We start from the raw sequence: 19,651 nt of genomic DNA, 5'->3' as shown, positions 1-19,651 counted from the left end.
TATCCTGCTACAAAAATCTGAAAACACTGAAAATAAACTGATCTTAATAGAAAGAGTAACATCTTACAGAGAGAAAGACTCCATGAAATCTGGATTTAGTAAAATTGACCCAGGTTTCATATGGAGAAAAGCTCACAGAAATTTTCATTAAGACATTAAATCTGTTTTTACACAGTGAGTAAACCCAGATCTTAAAAGCCTCTGTGGCTTCAAGATTCTATAGAAAAGCATTGGAGACACTAAATTAATTGAAATTAAAAAGTAAAAATAAAAATCATACTTGGCTACTGATAGCTAAGTAAAAATGTATTATCAGAAGACTTAATAAATAACTGTAGATAACAGTTTTATTCTTCCAACTTTATTACTGAAAAATTCATAGTCACCGATGACCTTCTAAATTCTCAAGGTCACTCCATGGTGACATCATTGAAACCCAGAAGAGGGCTGATTTTCCAAAATTTTCCTGGAAGTAGGGTATTTCTGCATAAATGTACCAAGTGAGAAAATGCATTGAGAGCACTCTGTGAAGGTCATCATGCCATACAAGTGTGTAAGATGTTATTATTAGAGAAATCTGAAAAGCTTTTAAAGATTTTTGAATCATATGGCATGAGCCCAGATCTGTGAAATTTACAAAATAAAGAATTCTACAGAAATGGTATAAAAAAAAAAACATGTATATCTCAATACAAAGTATAATAAACTGAAGGGGTGGGGAATGAAAACCACAAGACAAATTCCTTTCCTGGCTTCCAGGGCTGTTCTTTGACAACCTTGGCTTTGATTTTCCATGTCACTCAGTTACACACAATGCACATCTTTGTTCATCTCTGGTCCCCTGCAGTTACTCCTGTTCTGAGTTATTGAGCTTTCAAATAACTGATTTCTCCTGTTGCTTTTCTGAACTCCCGAAACGGCTCCAGCAATCAGCTCATCAGTTATCCATTCCTGACATGGATTCAGCACCGTGGGCCTCTCCCATCTGCCACTGTTTGGGTGGCGAAACCCCACACACAGGAGTGAAGGGTGCGCGAGGAGAAGGCCTCAGTGCAACCCAGAGGAAAACTTATTTGCAAAACCAGCTCAAAAGTGGCTGCCCTTCTTAAAATTCCATTGAATCTTGAGTTTCCAGAGAGTCCTCCGGGCCTAATGGGTCCCCTACGCCTGACTGCGAGCTTAAGGTAAACCCAGAGTTTTTATACGCATTATGAGCATTCATAAACTTCTGCAGGTATTTGGAGGTATACAGCCAGTGGTGTTTCAAGACATCTTCCATCTCATAGCATTTGGACTGTCTGGCATTCATTTTTCGGAAGCGCCTGAACAGTTTGTTGCCAGACTCATTTCCCTCGCTTGCCCATGCCCCAATGGAGCCATCTCTCTCAATAATTTCAGGGACGTGTGCCAGGGTTTTGTGAAAATAATTGGTGATTTTGCCCTCATATCTATACTTGAACTTGGTAGAAAGGAGCTCAGCAAAACGCTGTGAATTGAAGCTATACTGGCAGAGGGATTCTGGGCACTCTTTTGCGGGACACGTTGATCGCCATACAGGCTTCATCTTCAGGTAAAGGTCCATCAGCTCCCTCAGAGCTTCATGCCTCTCCTCAGAGGGAATTAATTCACAAACTGCTTCAACTGTCTCTTTGGTCATGAGCTTCCTGGCAAAGTTGCCATTCATCCTCATGATGGGTTTCAGGTTCATCTTCTTCCGGAGATGCTTGTCCAATGTAGCCTGCCATCTTTTCCTTTCCTCTTTGGAAGCATTGGGATTCCTATACACCTCCCCTATCTCTAGCTGGAAAATCTTGTAGAACTCAGCTGCATTGCCAATGTCACAGTGGAGTGCATCTATGGAAGGGACAGTCTCGATGAAAGGTTTCGATGAGACCCCTTTCACCCGATCCCGCAGTTCTTCCACTGACTCGTGGTATGGGTTGGAACGCCAGACCTCATAGCGCTCCAGGTTCTCAGAGTGGCTTCTGGTGATGGAGTGGAAGACAAGATTTTGAGAGGCTTCTAGGCGGGTGGTGTCACAAAGGGTACAAATGTAGACTGAGCCAGAAGCCTCGAGGCCTTCGACTTCCCGGATGAGTTTCTCATCATATCCGGTGCCCCTGAAGATGAACTTGAAAGTCCGAAGGATGCCTCCCATCTCAAGCATTAATTGGCTGCTCTTCATGGCCTCCCTCTCGGCAATGAGAGGACTCAGGATGGCCGTCAGGGTCTCGTGGTCAGACTCATCTGCCAGCATGAGACACAGGGGCTTACAACACAGTTCAGAGTTGGGTTTGACTTCTTCAAACACCTTCACATTTTCTGAGCCATGGGCTATAGTAATTTTCATGACCGTGAACGAAAACCGAACTGCCTTTTCTGGAACGGCTGGCCCGCTCCCGTGCTTCTCGCTCACATCTCCCATTCCGTCACAAGACTCCTTCACCACGACGGTGAAGGGGCCATTCAGGTAGTCATCAAGGTCTTGGGCTCTCACGCCTTCCAAGATGTCTTCTTCCATGTCCATCAGAGCAGATACCAAAGCCGAATCGTAGCGGAAGCGCTTCGCAATGGTATCCACAGTGTAGTCATCCACCGAGGAGGACAGGCCGGACAGGCCATCAATAATGCCCACGTCGGTGCTGGAGGACACGTTCTTCAGAGGGGGCTGCCACTCAAAGGGGTGGTAGCCTGGCAGGAGGACCTTCTCAGCATTCCGAAGGGCATGCAAAGGCTGAAAAATCTGCCTCCCGGTGATGGCTTTCACAGTCCTGTACATCTTGTGGTACTGACTGCAGCTGAGGAAGGTGTTGACACGGATGGCCAAGCACACAGCTGGCTGCAGGCCAGAGCCCCGTCCCTGCATGATGGCCTCCAGCTCGTCCGCTTGTCTGTGCTCATTCCTTGCCCTCAGCGCCAGCAGGAACAAGGTCAGACACACGGATTTCACATCTCCACCTTCTTCTCTGTCGGCAAAAGCCTTGACTTGCAGCTTGAGCTCCCTCAGGCGGTGCTTCTGAGCCCTTCGGGTCAAGGACAGGAGATGCTGACGGGGCCGACCCCCTTTGTTAATATGCACAAAAGTCTCTTTGGATTCCTTGTGGCTTGAGACGTGGTGATTATATTTTTCTAGGCTTACCTCCTCGTTGCACTCCTTGGCTGGACATTTCACCATCAGGGAATTCAAGATGCTCAGAAAGGACTTCACTGGACTCTCCAGGTTGGTAGGGAAGCAGGGATATTGGCAACAGGGACAGTTGCTGCCTATGACTTTGAGGCATCTGAGAATGCAGATCCTGCAAAATACATGCTTACAGGTGGTCTCCACAGGGTCAGCCAGAATGTGTTTGCAAATCTGGCAGGAGATGGATTTCACAAAATGTGCTGGGAAGTCCACTGCAAGAAGCTTGGTACTAAGATGTATATTACTGCAGTTGGAAATCTTCTGCATCACTTCCTCGCTGCTAATCCTTGCCGGAGCTCTTCTCTTGTGCCAATGGGCTCTTCTCGCTCGGTCAACCACAGTTTTGAGTTTTTTGCTGAGCTGCCCGTTTGGCTGACGACTCTTCCTCTTGAGTCCCTGGCGGGCAGTGTGGCAGATGTCACAGGATGGTGTGTGGGGGTGCCACTCCATGGTTGCATTCCTTGGGAAGTAAACCTCACATGGGGCACCGCTAAACTTCCTGTACAGGATGCGCCAGCAGTTATGGCAGAACTCAGTGGGGTGGACTGAGTCAACATCTGCTTTCACATCGATCCGGAAGACCTTGGCAATGAGGTCTGGCCAGGAAGTGGCTCTCTTTTCCTTCTTTCGTAAAAGGACTTGGGTTTTACCATCCACAGGCCCGTGGACTGGATATCTCCTATTGTGCCCGTCAGTTTTAAAAGAATTCCCACAGATACGGCAGAGATGTCGAAGGTTGGCTTGGTGGATTGCTTTGTCTCTTGCTTTCCCATCATCATGGGATTTCTTCAGAAACTTAGGGTGAGCATTTAATGCTGGTTGACTCAGAGCCGGCTTCTGACCATCAGCCTTGTCCAGGACAGCTGGAGATTGCTCCAGAGAGGGTTTCCCCTCAGAGGAAACTTTCTTTTCTACTTGAGCTTCTTCGGGTGCCTTTTCAAAAGATCGTACCCTGAACAGTTTAAATTTCCATTCTGAAAATTTAATATGTGGGTGCTGAATTTCATCTGGGGCAGAAGTGAGTCCCAGGGTGGGTGGCAAAGAGACAGCCATGCTGATTGAGATGCCTGAGAACAATGAAAACAAGTCAGATTAAGAAAAACATTTAATAGCCCACGGATGCATCTTGGAAGGAATACATATTAATACATTCAATTATTCATTCATTCATTGATCCAAAAAGTTACTTATTAAACCTCCTATTTTAATATACTCTGTTAGGTGCTGAGCATACAGCAGAGAACAGTCATTCCCCGCTTCAACCGTGTACATGGTCATCTACACCAACATGCACCACTATGGTTCATTTTACGTATATATGTATGATCTTATTTTCTTTCCACCAAGACCTTAAAGTCTTTGAGGACAGAATTTTGGAGTGATTCGTCTCTATCTCTCCGACATTCCTAGTACACATTAGGGCTGAATAGTTATTTGCTGAATAAATACAAGGAAAAACTGACTAGTAAAACCACAGAAAAGTCATATTTTCTGCTTGTATTAGCCTCATTGCACTAGCTGGACAATATATTTCCAGCTTTTTAAAGCAGTCTCCTGGGAGTTTGGTTGTTTATTTCTTCCAAGCAGGTCATAAAGGGATGATAAAGCTACAAAACCAAAGAAACTAATTACTCACTACTTGAAAGGATGAAGTGAATTTTGAGGCTTTATGAATGCTAATAATAAGTATCATGGATAGTAATTATGCTTACAATTTTAATTAATGAACACTGCTGTAAATTATAAGGCTGTGTCTACATTAGAAACAAAACACCACAGAACTCTCTAAACCTGCAACAAACCGTACTATGAACATACAAAGAGTCCAAAGGGCTTTTAAGATTAAAAATTCAAGTCATCTCAGGTAAAAATCACACAGGCCATCCCGGAAGTCATTACTGGACAATGGTCATTAGCTTTATAGTTTGTAATAAGAAAAGGCAGGAGTAATATTTTTCTTTTGATAAAAAAATATTAACAATTGCATATGCCAGGAAACCCTACCAATCTGGGTAGTGCTGCAGAGAAAAATCTGCAAATGCCATTTGAGTCCTCTCTAGATCCAATTAGCCCAATATTTTCAAAATTCCTTAGTACATATCACTGGAAAAACAGCAACTGTGTCTCAACCCATCATCTATCTCTCCCAGATTTGCCAGGGTTAACACTCTTGACCCACAAATTATGTCAAGCAAAACTTTTCCCCCCCTCAATTAATTAACTAACCAGATTGGGGCGCCTGGATGACACAGTCGGTTGGGCGTCCGACTCCTGATTTAGGCTCAGGTCATAATCTCAGGGTTGTGGGATCGAGCCCCATATCAGGCTTCGTGCTCAGTGGGGCGTCTGCTTGAGATTCTCTCTCTCCCTCTGCCCCTCCCTCCCCACTCCACCTGGCTCATGTTCTCTCTTTCTCTCTCTAAATACACAAATAAATAAAATCTTTAAAAAAAAAATGAACTAACCAGCTTGATGATACTTTTATATAGTCATGTGGTCATGGAGACTAATCCTCAGATGAATAGCCAGGGTGGGGTGGGGCCTGGGGGGAAGGAGGTGCAACGGCCAATCCTGACTGCTGCTACCAAAGTTTTTCTTTTCTTTTCTTTTCTTTTTTAAGATTTTATTTATTTATTTGACACACAGAGAGAGAGAGCATGAGCAGGAACACAAGCAGGGGGAGTGGGAGAGGGAGAAGCAGGCTTCCCGCTGAGCAGGGAGCCCGATGCAGGGCTCAATCCCAGGACCCTGGGATCATGACCTGAGCCGAAGGCAGACGCTTAATGACTGAGCCACCCAGGCGCCCCCCAAAGTTTCTTTTTAAGTCATCCCTTTTTTTTTTATTTATTTATTTGAGAGAGCGAGAATGAGAGAGAGAGAGAGTACATGAGAGGGGGGAGGGTTAGAGGGAGAAGCAGGCTCCTTGCTGAGCAGGGAGCCCAATGCAGGACTCGATCCAGGGACTCCAGGATCATGACCTGAGCCAAAGGCAGTATCCCAACCAACTGAGCCACCCAGGTGCCCTTAAGCCATCCCTTTAAACTAATGAAGGTTGTCCCATCTTGCATGCTCTAGGCTTCAGAGGCTGATGTTCTTCATGAAAACTAAAAGCCAGTTTCCAAGACATGGTTAAAAAGGAAATCCTGTTAAATTGTTCTATGTGCAGGATGGTGTGAAATCTAAACAATTTCAACCATCTCAAAGGTCTCATTAACCTCAAAAGTATTTCAACTGCAGCCCAGCAAACACCTCAACGTTGCTTAGGGTTCAGTTATGTTCCTAAATTCTATCCTGCAGCAGGTGTGAAGGCCTCCCAGGTCTCCCCTGCCCCATTGGCTGGAACTCCTTCCCAAATGCCTTTTCATTCCATTAGACTTTTCCTACCCAGTCTTTTCCTAACATGTTTATTCTCTGATTTCCAAGATATTTTGCGTTTTTATTTTTAAAAACTGCATCACCATCTCTGGAGCTAAATAATGAACTTTCACAATGAGTAAGTCAACCACAGGCATGTTGGAGGGATCTCTAGAACTATCTCCCCTCCCTACCCACTCCCCTCTTGACTCCCACTGGCCTGAAATGTTATGTCAAACTCTGCCAAAACACATTTGTTTAAATACTCCCAGAGAAAGCAGAACATCACCAACCAATTATTAGCCCTTGGCATCCAAATCAAATGTATTTGTTTTGTTTTCAGTTCAACGGCTAAAACTTTATCCAAACTAGAAGCAAGAAGAGGGTAGAAGGGATGTGTTATTCTTCTTGCTCTGAAGGGGAATACACACCAAGATGCTCATCATGGTTATCTGTGGATGCTACGGATGTTTTATTTTCTTTTTAAAAAAAAAGATTTTATTTTTTAAGTAATCTCTACACCCAAAATGGGGCTCGAACTCACAACCCCGAGATCAAGAGTCACATGCTCTACCAACGGAGCCAGCCAGGTAACCCCAGCTTTGGATGTTTTATACTTTTCATCCTTACCTGTGATTTCTACTTTTTCTGAAATAAACATGTATTACTTTTAGAAGGTAGAACTTTTATTTTTTTTTAAGATTTTATTTATTGGACAGAGAGAGACACAGTGAGAGAGGGAACACAAGCAGGGGGATTGGGAGAGGGAGAAGCAGGCTTCCCGAGGAGCAGGGAGCCCAATGTGGGGCTCGATCCCAGGACCCTGGGATCATGACCTGAGCCGAAGGCAGACGCTTAACGACTGAGCCACCCAGGCGCCCCGAAAGGTAGAACTTTTAATAACTAGATCTAATGAGGTATGTTTTATCTATCTGGTTAACAAAGATTAAAAATATTATTACTCAGCATTAATGAAGGTATGGGGAAATGCAAGTATCTTCATACATTCTTGGGAGGAATATAAATTGGTATAATATCTCTAGTGAACAATTTAGCAATGTTTTTTAAAAGTTTAACTATATCTTATCTTTGGTCCAATCAACTTGCTTTTAGGAAGTTATTCTATAGAAACATTCCTACAGGTTATTTATTGTGTGGGAATAACATTCCACAGGTTATTCCCACTGTGAATATTTCATGGAGAGAGACCGAGACACAGAAAGAGATTTGTTTTAAAAAAAATTCTTTGTTACTTTAAAAAAACAGGAAATAGCATAAATAATCACCAATAGGGCATTATTAAAAAAACTATGGGTCCAGATATACAATGGAAAACAACAGAGACATTTAACATTTCCATAAGCATTAATGCATATGTGCAATTTCTATATGCATCAGTGATGCGGAAAGATACCCACGTGACAAAGCAGAAGACAGGACAACAATAACTATTAGGATTCCATTTATGTACATTTGCCCACACCTACAAGTACACACATTCTGGGAGCATGCGCACTAAAATCTTAACAATGTTTACTCTCCAAAAATAGAATTGACACTGGTAAGAAGGTCTCTTTAATTTTCTATTTATTCATTCTTACATCATTTTGATTTTTCACCACAAACACGTATTATTTTTTTAATTTTGTGATCAATTTACTTTAGGGAAAAAATGTTTTAGAGACTAGAATTATATGTACCCGTTGTTACTTCTCTTTATAACTTCCCAAATCCGCCCTCCCCCCACCTTCCCATAACTTTTAAGACCCGGCTAAGCCTCAAATCTGATCAGCAACCTCATTTTTCTTTTTTTTCTTTTTTAAAGATTTTATTTATTTGAGAGAGAGAATGAGATAGAGAGAGCATGAGAGGGGGGAGGGTCAGAGGGAGAAGCAGACTCCCTGCTGAGCAGGGAGCCCGATGTGGGACTCGATCCCTGGACTCCAGGATCATGACCTGAGCCAAAGGCAGTTGCTTAACCAACTGAGCCACCCAGGCGCCCAGCAACCTCATTTTTCTTTTCTGGTAAACGTGTACAAAGGGAACTAAAATATGGACCTCTACACAGCACAAAGTTGGGATTAAGTAAGAGTCATCGTGCGGTCATTGTTCAACACTTGGGAATCTTACAAATGCCTGATCTCTCTGCTAACAAAAGGTCTCAGCAGCAGACCAGCCTCACTTGCCGGCTCAGCCCTGTTCCCAGGAGGCACTGCCATCTCAGTGTGGCCATCACCTGCCATCACAGCTGTGGGGTCTTCATCAACACAGGGCACAGATTCATCTGGACAAACCAGGCTGGGATGGCTTGGCCCAGGTAGCATCTCCTACTTCAGGAGGCTGAATCATAGCAGCGGCACCACCTCCCACTCTACACACCCTACATACCCTATACACACCGACATCCTAGCCCTTGGCCCAGTCTCCCCTCTCCACATCTTCGACTTGATCTGTATACAATGTCCAAGTGAGCACTGCGTGCCCAAGTGTGACCCCTCGTTGTCACACCTACCCCCCCCATGCATCCATCCATTCACTCCATAAATGCTATTCTCTACTTTCTGCCAAACACTGTCATCAAAAAGTTGACAGCATCAGCAGGCTTTCTATAAGTCTCAGGCATCCACAAAATGACCCAAAGATTCTTTCCCTTCCTCCAGGCAACTTCTTGCTTGAACTACTTCAGAAAGAGAAGGGCACTGTTGCAACCCCTGGTCTGGAATCCCAGTTCAAGAACATAATCTCTGTGTAGGGTCTCTATAGTGGCAATTCTCAAAAATCATCATGTATTAGAATTACTGGGGAGCTTGAGTTTAAAAAAAAAAAAAATAATGGAGATCATCAGGTTCCAGAGATTCTCACTCAGTTTACCTAAGATGGAGTCCAGAAATTGCATTTGTTAAGCATTTCAGGGATCCTGCTATGAGTAGCCCACGGTCACACTGAGAAAAGCTGGTGTCCTACCTACTCGAATCGAATTCAGGAAATTGCTGGCAATACCTGGGAATACCTGGGAAACTACATTTCCTCCCACCATGGAATTTGTTTGCTGATTTATTTATCATGCCTAGACAAGCACACCATTTCTTTCCAAGAGTCACCTTTCCTTCTGATCATTTATTTACTCATCCATTCAAGAAGCACTCCTTAAAGGTTTCCTCTGCCTATTCATTTACAGCAATTTGGATGTCTGTATCTTCTCTGTGAATCTACATTGTCTTCGAAACTTAGCTTCTTACTCCTTTCCAATTTTTATACGTTAGAAAAAGAAAAATCAAATTGTTGTTAGCTTCCCTTGATCCTTCCCCTCATTCCCTGCAAGGAAAAAAGCCCAAGTCCTTCTGATGAGAAACATAAAAATGTAATAAATATTGTGGCTCAGGGCATGAAAGTTATGAGTGTTACCTTGCTCAGCAGGCTGCCTGGCCAAAGTGTTGGGATGTCTGTAATTCGGTTGATATTACTTGATACCGAAGAGAAGGCAAAGTGTGTTCTCCTCCCCCTCTTTGCTCTCTGGTCCCCCAGAGCAGACTGCTGCATTATTTATCAGCTTCCACTGTCCTTCCCAGCCTCGCCCACCACAGACGGCTAACCACACAAGCCAGCAGCCAATCACAGGCCAGGAGCCCCCAGCTCCAGTTGGCACCTGGCCCTTCAGGAAGCTTAGCCGGGGACCCGGGTGTCCCGGGTGTGTGCTGGAGCACTGCCAGAGCTGCCAGGTCACTCTCCAAGACTGTTTGGGTTGGACATGAACTTGTCAACATAAGCTCTGGCTTCTGCCAAAAGATTTGATAGCTCTGTGCCTCAGTTTCCTCATCTGTAAGAAATACCAATAGCATATACCTCAGAGTCAGTGAGATTATAAGGTGAGAGTTATCACAGGAAAATACAGGGACAGTGTCTGCCCTTAGGAGAAACTCATCAAATACTGACTGAGATAATTTTTATTATTATTTTGAAATAAGATCCAAACCCGTCCCAGAATCCTCCTACTGGGTCAATTCTCAGTCAGGGAAGCTTGCGCTCCTTGCAACAACACTGGGTTTTAAACATGACTAGTGTTTTGTAGTCAACAGATTTGACTTGGATTTAAATCTCGCCTTAGGTCTTCAATATATTACTTAAACTTTGGGAGCCAGAATCTCCTCATCTATAAATTGGATTGATCATTTTAGCCCCAAGCAATAGGCCAGGCTTCTAAGTGCCTTACATATTATTTAATCATCCCAACAATCTATACATCTGACTTTATTATCTCTAAAGAGGAGCAATACAAGCTTAGAGCAATGGAGAACTCATCCATGGTCACACAGCCACTAACTGGTAAATGTGGAGGTCCTTAACCACTCCACTCCACTGTAAAAGAATATTGAAAGCCAATTTGTAGTCGTAGTGGGAAACGACTCAAGAATGTACTTCTGTATACTTAGTACCATCTCTTTTTCAAACCCCATTCATAGTTCTGAGGTCAGCTTTATCCCCAAAGTACCTCTCTGTCCAGCTAATATGTGAGGGATCCTCTCGTTCTCATTTGATTCTTAGCAAAAACCGTCAAAGAGGCAGGTGCAAGGATTTCTCTGTGCTGTGCTGCCCTCACAAGACACTCCTCTTATATTTCCACTGTTTTGCACTTGGGCCTATTTAACCACACAACAGTCCTAAGGACACAGTTCCTGCTCACTGAGCTAACAACAGAACAGAAGCCATTGCAATCATAGTGGGAGAGATGGCCTGTGGCTTCTAGGAGCTTCGGTGTGTTTGTGTCCAAGGGGATAGACCCATCACCTGAGGTTCATATGACACTGTAAGACCGGGCAGGTGGGAGCTGAGAATTTTCTAAAGACGGTGTCCATGTTCAGATCAGCAGGAAGTAGGGCCTCCAGGATGGGTGGGCTTTATGGCCCTCTTCATTCAGTGGGGTCAGGTAGAGAGGAGACACAACACAGCAGACATGGAAGAAGATGCCCTTCCCATCCATCCTCCCATACTCCAAAACCCTGCATCTTTACTGGACTCACAGAAAGAGAAAGGGCCAGACGTTCTTGCTTCATGTTGAAGGAAACAGGATATATCTCATGGAATTAGAAAAAGCAGTGAGTCCCAGCTTCCAAGGATCAGGCAGGCTTCTAAACACTCACCTAGAAGTTAAGTGAAACTAAGGTGGCCAACCATCCCACTTTTCTGGAACTTTCCTGAAGTCCAAGCAAACAGTGTCAGTCCAAACCAGAGTTGGAAAATTTCTCTAAGCTCAAAAATTCATAAATGGAATCCTTTTCAATTTTTCTTAGGGAAGTTAGATGTTCACAGAGACTCATCAAAGAATATACACCAGGGCAGAGGGTCAGTTAGCCAGAGAGCTTGGTCTTTTTTTTTTTTTTTTACCATATTTATCATAGATTTTTGTATTGTCTAATTTTTTAACACATGACTATGTGTTACCTTTAAAATAGAAAAAAAACCCATGAGATTTACAAATAAGTAAAAGTACTATTAATGAATTTTAAATGAGGCAAAATAAAATATTGGGTACATATGAAGATATACTCTTCTAATTTTTTTTTATAAAAGTCTGGATTTGTATATATCAGATTCTTCAAGGGCAGGATTTCCAATATTTCCTTGTTCTTCCCCATGACACCCAGGGCCTTTTTCCCATCCACGTTGAAAACGTGTCACTGTCACCTGCCCTCTGCAGAGAATTAAGATCTCCTGTGGATCATCAAGAAAAAGAAGCTGAGCCATGAATTCTTGTCCCTTTTCCTGGCCACTAAAATTCTACCCAACATTCTTGCTCCAGATCTTTCCCACGTGACAAACCCCACCTGGAGCAAACTTGCACTTCCATCATAAAAGAGCAAAGTCAGAGCTGCCTAGGATGCCACGTTGTTCCAAGCAAATTAAAAATAAAACACTGCTGACAGATCTTGGCCAAATTTAGCAAGAGGAAAAGTATGAAAAGGCCAAACCAGCGTTTGGACGATTCGATGCCAGTTTCCAGCCTTGAGCACAGCACTCCCAGCTGAGCGATTAGCTGCAGTTAATCCTGGAAGTGTCCACAGGCCCTGCACTGGCCTGGCTCCCTCTGCACATTCACACCTGGCAGGCTGTCCCTCCTCTTCCCAGCCTCTGCTTCGGAGCCCGCAGCTCTCCTTAGCAAGTTGCCTACACTTACTACCCTTGGCTCTCTGCAGGCCCTTTTAAGAGAACTTTTCAAATTCAATTTCTTCCCAGAGAGCCATGAGCTCCAGGTGCTGATATCAATCAAAATCTACTCCTGCAGCCGTGGTCTGAGTGTGTGAACATGGCATTTTGCCCTCTTATCATAATCCAGCAGATGCTATTTACTGACATCGTGATTACATATATAAGCTTGTATTTATGTATCTCCAGCTTGCAAAACTCCTGCCTCCTAACATCACCAACCTGAATGCCAGAGCTAAAAGGGAACTTGGAGGTTATCTGACCCGATGAACAAATTTTACAGGTGAGAAACAGTCCCCAAAGGGCAGTGTCCTGCTCAATGTCACAGGAGGGAATTAGTAGCAGAAACAGCATTACAAACCAAGTCTCTAGGATCCCAGGACAAGATTCATTCCACTGCACTGGAAAGGGAGTATCCCTCCCTCTCCCGCCCCCGTGCCATCTGGCTTCCCTCAGCCTGGAAAGGAACTTGAGTTGGCAAAGAAGCAGAATCTTAATAGGTCACTGCTAGATGAGAGCCTTCAGTGATAATGCAAACTTGCCCCAGCACTGGGAGAAGAGAGCCAGCATCTCTACATGCTCGTTCCTCCCCCACTTCCCCAGTCTTGAAATTGCTTTCTAATTAACTCAATGTGGATTATCCCTGTTAGTAAATTTTCTAATGTGTTATTAATTGCTCTAAACCTCAGCTGCAGCTCATTCTCCAAAAATTCAGGAGTGCCGCAGCGGGCTTTCTGAGGTTAGCTAGACTGTTTCTATACAATTACTGCCATCATGTGGGCAAAAAAGTCTCTCAGGAAAAGCCATTCATGAGACTAAAAAGTCTCCTGAAGTTGGATCCCAACTGGTTTCAGGAGTCATTAAGTTTGGTTCTCTTCTCTCCTCTCCTTAACCTAACTTCTACCCTCCCCTTATCCCAGCTTCTACCCTCCCTAACCGTTCCCTCCATCATCACCTACCTCTGTAGGAATCCCCCATAATTCCTACAGATGAAGAAACAATACCCAAAGCTGGGGCAATCCAAGCAACTTGCTCAAGACCCCACACCTAGTTAACTGCAGTCTTCCACTGAAGTCAAGGTCCAACATGAAACTCGCTACTGCTAACTGGCCCCAGAAAATATGGAACAAATACCTTCTCCTCGCTCCTCAAGCAAGTGAAGACATGAAGACTGTGTTTTTGCGAGGGAGTCTGAGGAACTGAGAAGTGATGTCCAGTGTTTAGGACTCTACTAGACATCCTTTCTAATTTGCAGGTATCCGTCCCATCTTCAAGCCCCAAATATAGGAAGTTGTGTCTTTCTTCCTTGTCCTATCTAGCTGTAAGAGTCTAAGAATGAGTTCAACATCAGTGTAGGATGAATTTGATCGAAATTTCTTAAAGCTAGAATTCAAGTTCGAGGAATGAGCTTTCTCAGCCTAGGGTAAACATAATAGCCTGAAATAAGTACTTGCAGGACAGCAAAAGACAATTTTACAAAACACTGGGCAACAAAAAGCTCTACAATTTGGGGGTTCCCAAAATTTCACAATAATTTTGGGAGGGTGAGAAAATGATACTTTTAAACAAAGGGACTTTAACTGCAACTTAATTTAATTTAACTGTGTTTCTGTCAATAGTTACTATGTGGCTTGATTTTCTATATAAGGAGAACAATTGCTATGTTTTTAATAAACGTTAATGAAAAACTATGTTCTTTTCAACTTATGAATAGTGGTTCTAGAGAGAGATGGAAAGGTAGAATCAACTCCTGGTTATTTTCATGCAAAAATCTGCCATTGAATTTTCTGTAATATGTTTCTAAAAAAAATACTTTATAATTTACTATGTGATTTAAATGCTTATCTTGTTATACATTTTTCCTAGGACATTCCTCCCACTCAAACAAAGAGCACAATTTCCAAATGCAAGTAAAACCTCACTTTGCCATTATTATTACAGAAAAGAGAAATGTTTGTATCTTTATTTCCACATCTAGGGATGGCTATTAGTAGTAATAATTTACTTCATTATGTAAGTTTCTATAAAGACTGGGTGGCTCAGTTGTTAAGCGTCTGCCTTCAGCTCCGGTCATGATCCCAGGGTCCTGGGATCGAGCCCCGCATCGGGCTCCCTGCTCAGTGGCAAGCCGGCTTCTCCCTCTCCCACTGCCCCTGCTTGTGTTCCCTCTCTCGCTGTGTGTCTCTCTGTCAAATAAATAAATAAAATCTTTTAAAAATTTCTATAAAGACCAATCTGGATTCTACTCTTTCCTGTCTTCATGTCAATCTTAAAAAATGTCTTTGTTTTGTGATAACAAGGGGGGGACTAGCTGAGTTGAGCTTTAGTTGAGATTTGCCGTCCTTTGTGCTTCTAGCAAAAAAGAATATACCATCATTCTCCTCCAACATCCCTCAACATTTCCAATCTCTTCAATACCTTTCACCCCTCCAAAAAATCACCAACCATAACAAAAACCCATGATTATCTTTCACTAGTATGTATTACATATATTAGACCAAAAAAAAAAAAAATGTTCTCAGCAACATGACATCATGAAGTGTTCTCAGACCTCCTAGGTCTTTTTGTGGCTTCTCTTTTTCTCATCACCCACAAACCATTATGTAGAAACTACGTGTAAGATACCAGGAATCAACTCCAGGTTCAATGGCCTTTTGGCAGCCTGGACTCATGACTCCCTTTCTCCAACAAAGTTACTTCTCCTTGGTAACAAACAGTAACAGAGTATAGTGTTAAAATAAGTTGTGGTTTATGCCCGTTGATTTGAAGGTGAGTGTTAGGGGGTGAATTGTGTCTCCCAAAATTCACATGATGAAATCATAACCCCCATGTAACTGTATTTAGAGAGAGAACTTTAAAGAGGTGATTAAGATAAAATGAAATCTTTGGGGTGTGCCCTAATCCAATCTGACTGATGTCCTTTCAAGAAGAAATGAGGTCACATCTAGAGATGCACCAACAACAAGCCAAAGAAACCAAACCTGAGACATCTTGACCTCTGACCTCTAGCTTCCAGACCTGTGAGAAAATTAATTTCTGTTGTTTAAACCACCCGCTCTGTGGTATTTGGTTATGGCAGCCCAAGCCGACTATTACTGTATGGATCAAATCTCTCATCCTGGACACTTCCCTTATCCACCTACCAAGGAGGAGGAAGCTCTTTAAATGGTCAAATCTGAGGATACTCATTAGGCCTCAGTCTTCATGAGCAAATATGGCTATCATGGCCATTATTATCTGTATGGTGTTGGGCTGTGGTACTGGGTACTGCAGGCTTTTGGACTGACACAAACCTGAGTTTAAATTCTAGCCCCAACTCTTGCAAGCTGTGGGATCTTGGGCACATTTCTTAACCTCTCTGACTCTATTTCCTTATTTGAAACTGGGAATAATAGTAGTTCCTGGTGGGGTACCTGGGTGACTCAGTTGGTTAAGCATCTGCCTTCGGCTCAGGTCATGATCCCAGGGTCCTGGGATCGAGTCCCACAGTGGTCTCTCTGCTCAGTGGGGAATCTGCTTTTCCCTCTCACTCTCCCTCTGTTCTCTCTCTGTCTCTCTCTCTCCCTCAAATAAATAAATAAATAAATATTATTTTTAAAAAATAGTATTACCTGGTAATGTTCTTAGGAGAATTAAATGAGCTAATACACTTAAGATGCTTAGCACTCAGTTAAACACAACGTTGCCTCAAGAGCTCCCCATCCTCCCCCGAAACTCTCTCTCCTCACAGTCTTTTCATCTTCTTTAAAGGCAACTAACTCAGTTTAAGGTACACTCCTAAAGTCATCCTTCATTTATCTTTCTCTAAATCCTCACATCAAATCAGTCAACAAATTCTAGTCCTGTTAAAATTACAAGTCAGATCATTTTACTTCTCTGATCAAAACCCTCCTGTAGCTCCCCATCTTGGTTAGAGTAAAAGCCAAAAACTTCACAAGGACAAACAAGGAGCATTACTTTTTCCACCCACTTACTACAGCCACACTGACCCTTGTGCTGGTCCCCAAAAAGTCCATATATACCTCTGCTTGCTATCCTCTCTGCCTAAAATATTACATTAGACACTGCCATATTAGACAGGGTTCTCCAGAGAAACACAACCAATAGGCGGTATCTCTATTCTAGAGATCTAGGAGAGGAATTTATTATGAGGAAGTAGCTCATATGATTATGGAGGCTGAGCAGTCCCATAATCTGCCATTTGTAAGCTAGGACCCAGGCCAGCTAGTGGTGTAAGACCCAGTCTAAGGGCAGGAGAAGACTGATGTCCCAGCTGGAACAGTCAGGCAAAGAGAGAGAGAGAGAGAGAGAGAGGGAGAGACAATTCTCACTTATACCACATTTTTTTTTTATCTATTTAGGCCCTAAACAGATTAGATGATGCCTATCCACACTGAAGAGGACAAACTGCTTCACTCAGTCTACTGATTGAAATGCTAATATCATCCAGAAACATCCTCACAGACACAGCTAGAAGTAGTGGTTAGCCAAATATCTGAACACTTTGGATCCAGTCAAGTTGACACATAAAAGTAACCATCACAGCTGCCTCTGACTTCTAGGAACATGCAGTCTAATGTGGAATTACAATAAACAGATCTGGGATAGTTTGTAGGGTAGAGAGAGATAATGAGATTATGAATCAAGAGTCAAGAGATATGATATGTATTTTCTGCTCTGTCACTATGTAGCTCTGTGATCTTGAACCATTCATGTAAGCACATGGAGTGATGATTTTCTCAGTTTAGCCTTATGTAAAAATGGGTAGCACCTACTTTCTAGAATCCTTATGAGGATTAAATAATTAGAGGAAAATGCCTGGCTCCGAGTCTGATGCTATGTAGGCATTTAATAAACATTAGGTGCTAAATGGGTATACTGGAGAAATATCCACCCCTTAAAAAAATTTGAATTAAGCTTGCCTTCTGAGAGTTATACTATAAAATCAATCCACAACAAATCAGAACAAAGATGTGAAAAGTCACCTCAAGAGGAGAAAATACAATAGTTTTCAGGCCAAACAAAACTTGAGGACAGATATTAAAATATGAAAAGAATTTATTTATTTTTTTTAAAGATTTTATTTATTTATTTGAGAGAGAGAGCATGAGAGAGAGCATGAGAGGGAAGAGGGTCAGAGGGAGAAGCAGACTCCCTGCTGAGCAGGGAGCCCGATGCGGGACTCGATCCCGGGACTCCAGGATCATGACCTGAGCCGAAGGCAGTTGCTTAACCAACTGAGCCACCCAGGCACCCTGAAAAGAATTTATGAACCAAAGTAAGGTGGTTGGTTATTGTTATGAGCTGAATTGTGTCACCTCAAAATTCATATGTTGAATTCCTAATGCCTAGTACCTCAGAATTGACTGTATTTGGAGATAGAGTCTTTAAAGAGATAATTAAATTAAAATAAGGTCATAATCCAAAAGCACTGGTGTCCTTATAAGAAAAGATGAGGACACAGACACACACACAAGACTATGTGGAGGCAAGGGAGAAGATGGCCATCTGCCAGACAAGGAGAGAGCAAACCAGACTCAGAAGAAACCAACCCTGCTGACACTTTGATTTCAGACTTCAAGCTTCTAGAACTGTGAGACAATAAATTCTGGTGTTTAAGCCACTCAGTCCATAGTGCTTTGCTATGGTAGCCCTAGAAAATTAATATAATCATGGGTGCCTGGGTGGCTCAGTTGGTTAAGCGACTGCCTTCGGCTCAGGTCATGATCCTGGAGTCCCGGGATCGAGTCCCGCATCGGGCTCCCTGCTCAGCAGGGGGTCTGCTTCTCCCTCTGACCCTCTTCCCTCTCGTGCTCTCTGTCTCTCATTCTCTCTCTCAAATAAATAAATAAAATCTTTAAAAAAAAGAAAATTAATATAGTCGTCAATGGAAACTTAGAAAGTCGAAGTCAGAAAGACCTACAGATATACACATATATTCACCAAAGAAAGGGGGCTGTCAACCCCCAAAAATGCCATCTTCCTATCACTAGGGTGTGTACAGATTGAAAAGCACCTCAAGCTATCATTGCCTGAAATCATTAGGCTTTTGAATCACCCAACTAAATCCTTTTGCTCTGGTTGGATTTTCAGCAAGCAACATTTTGACTATAATTTGATTTTCTATAAGTTGATATCATATATACAATGGAATATTATGCAGCCATCAGAAAATGAAATCTTACCATTTGCAATGAGGTGGATGGAACTAGAGGGTATTATGCTGAGCGAAATAGGTCAGTCAGAGAAAGACAAGTATCATATGATCTCACTGATATGAGGAGTTTGAGAAACAAGACAGAGGATCATTAGGGAAGGGAAGGAAAAATGAAACAAGATGAAACCAGAGAGGGAGACAAACCATAAGAGACTCATAATCTCAGGAAACAAACTGAGGGTTGCTGGAGTGGTGGGGGGTTGGGAGGGATGGGGTGGCTGGGTGATGGGCATTGGGGAGGGTATGTGCTATGGTGAGCGCTGTGAATTGTGTAAGACTGTTGAATCACAGACCTGTACCCCTGAAACAAATGATACATTATATGTTAATAAAAAAAATAAAAAAATAAAGTTGATATCAGTTCTTTTCTGTCTGTCCAACTGAGGCCAGCCCCTCCCCCACTTATAGTGACTCTACCAGGGTGATCAGTCTCACAGCCCTGCCTTCCTCACTGAACCAAGGACAGCTCCAATCAAATTTCCCAATTCCTTAGAATTGGCCAGAGTTAGTCACATGACCCTCACAGGCAGAGTCTTTCTGAACAATTGAGAGAGAGGGACCACCCTCCTCTCTCCAAGGTTGTGGACCCAAAGGATTTCATAAGTCTGTAGCTGCCAAGGTCATCATCTTACCTTATGGCAAAATCTACTTGGGAATGAAATCCAAGTAGGCAGGAGAAGGAGAGAGGCAGTAAG

General features: G+C 42.9%; 1 protein-coding gene across 1 annotated transcript; it reads right to left on the bottom strand.

Annotated features, from left to right (window-relative positions):
- Positions 1-1,105: 1,105 nt before the first annotated feature.
- RAG1 (recombination activating 1) lies at positions 1,106-4,237 on the bottom strand. The gene has a single exon (XM_027581138.1). The coding sequence runs from the start codon at positions 4,235-4,237 to the stop codon at positions 1,106-1,108; it is 3,132 nt and encodes a 1,043-aa protein (XP_027436939.1).
- Between the last annotated feature and the right edge of the window lie 15,414 nt (positions 4,238-19,651).

This window comes from Zalophus californianus, chromosome 11 (genome assembly GCF_009762305.2).
Source record: "Zalophus californianus isolate mZalCal1 chromosome 11, mZalCal1.pri.v2, whole genome shotgun sequence".
Taxonomy (NCBI): domain Eukaryota; kingdom Metazoa; phylum Chordata; class Mammalia; order Carnivora; family Otariidae; genus Zalophus; species Zalophus californianus.
Note: the sequence above shows the minus strand (reverse complement) of the source record. Positions and strands in the feature narration are given on the sequence as shown.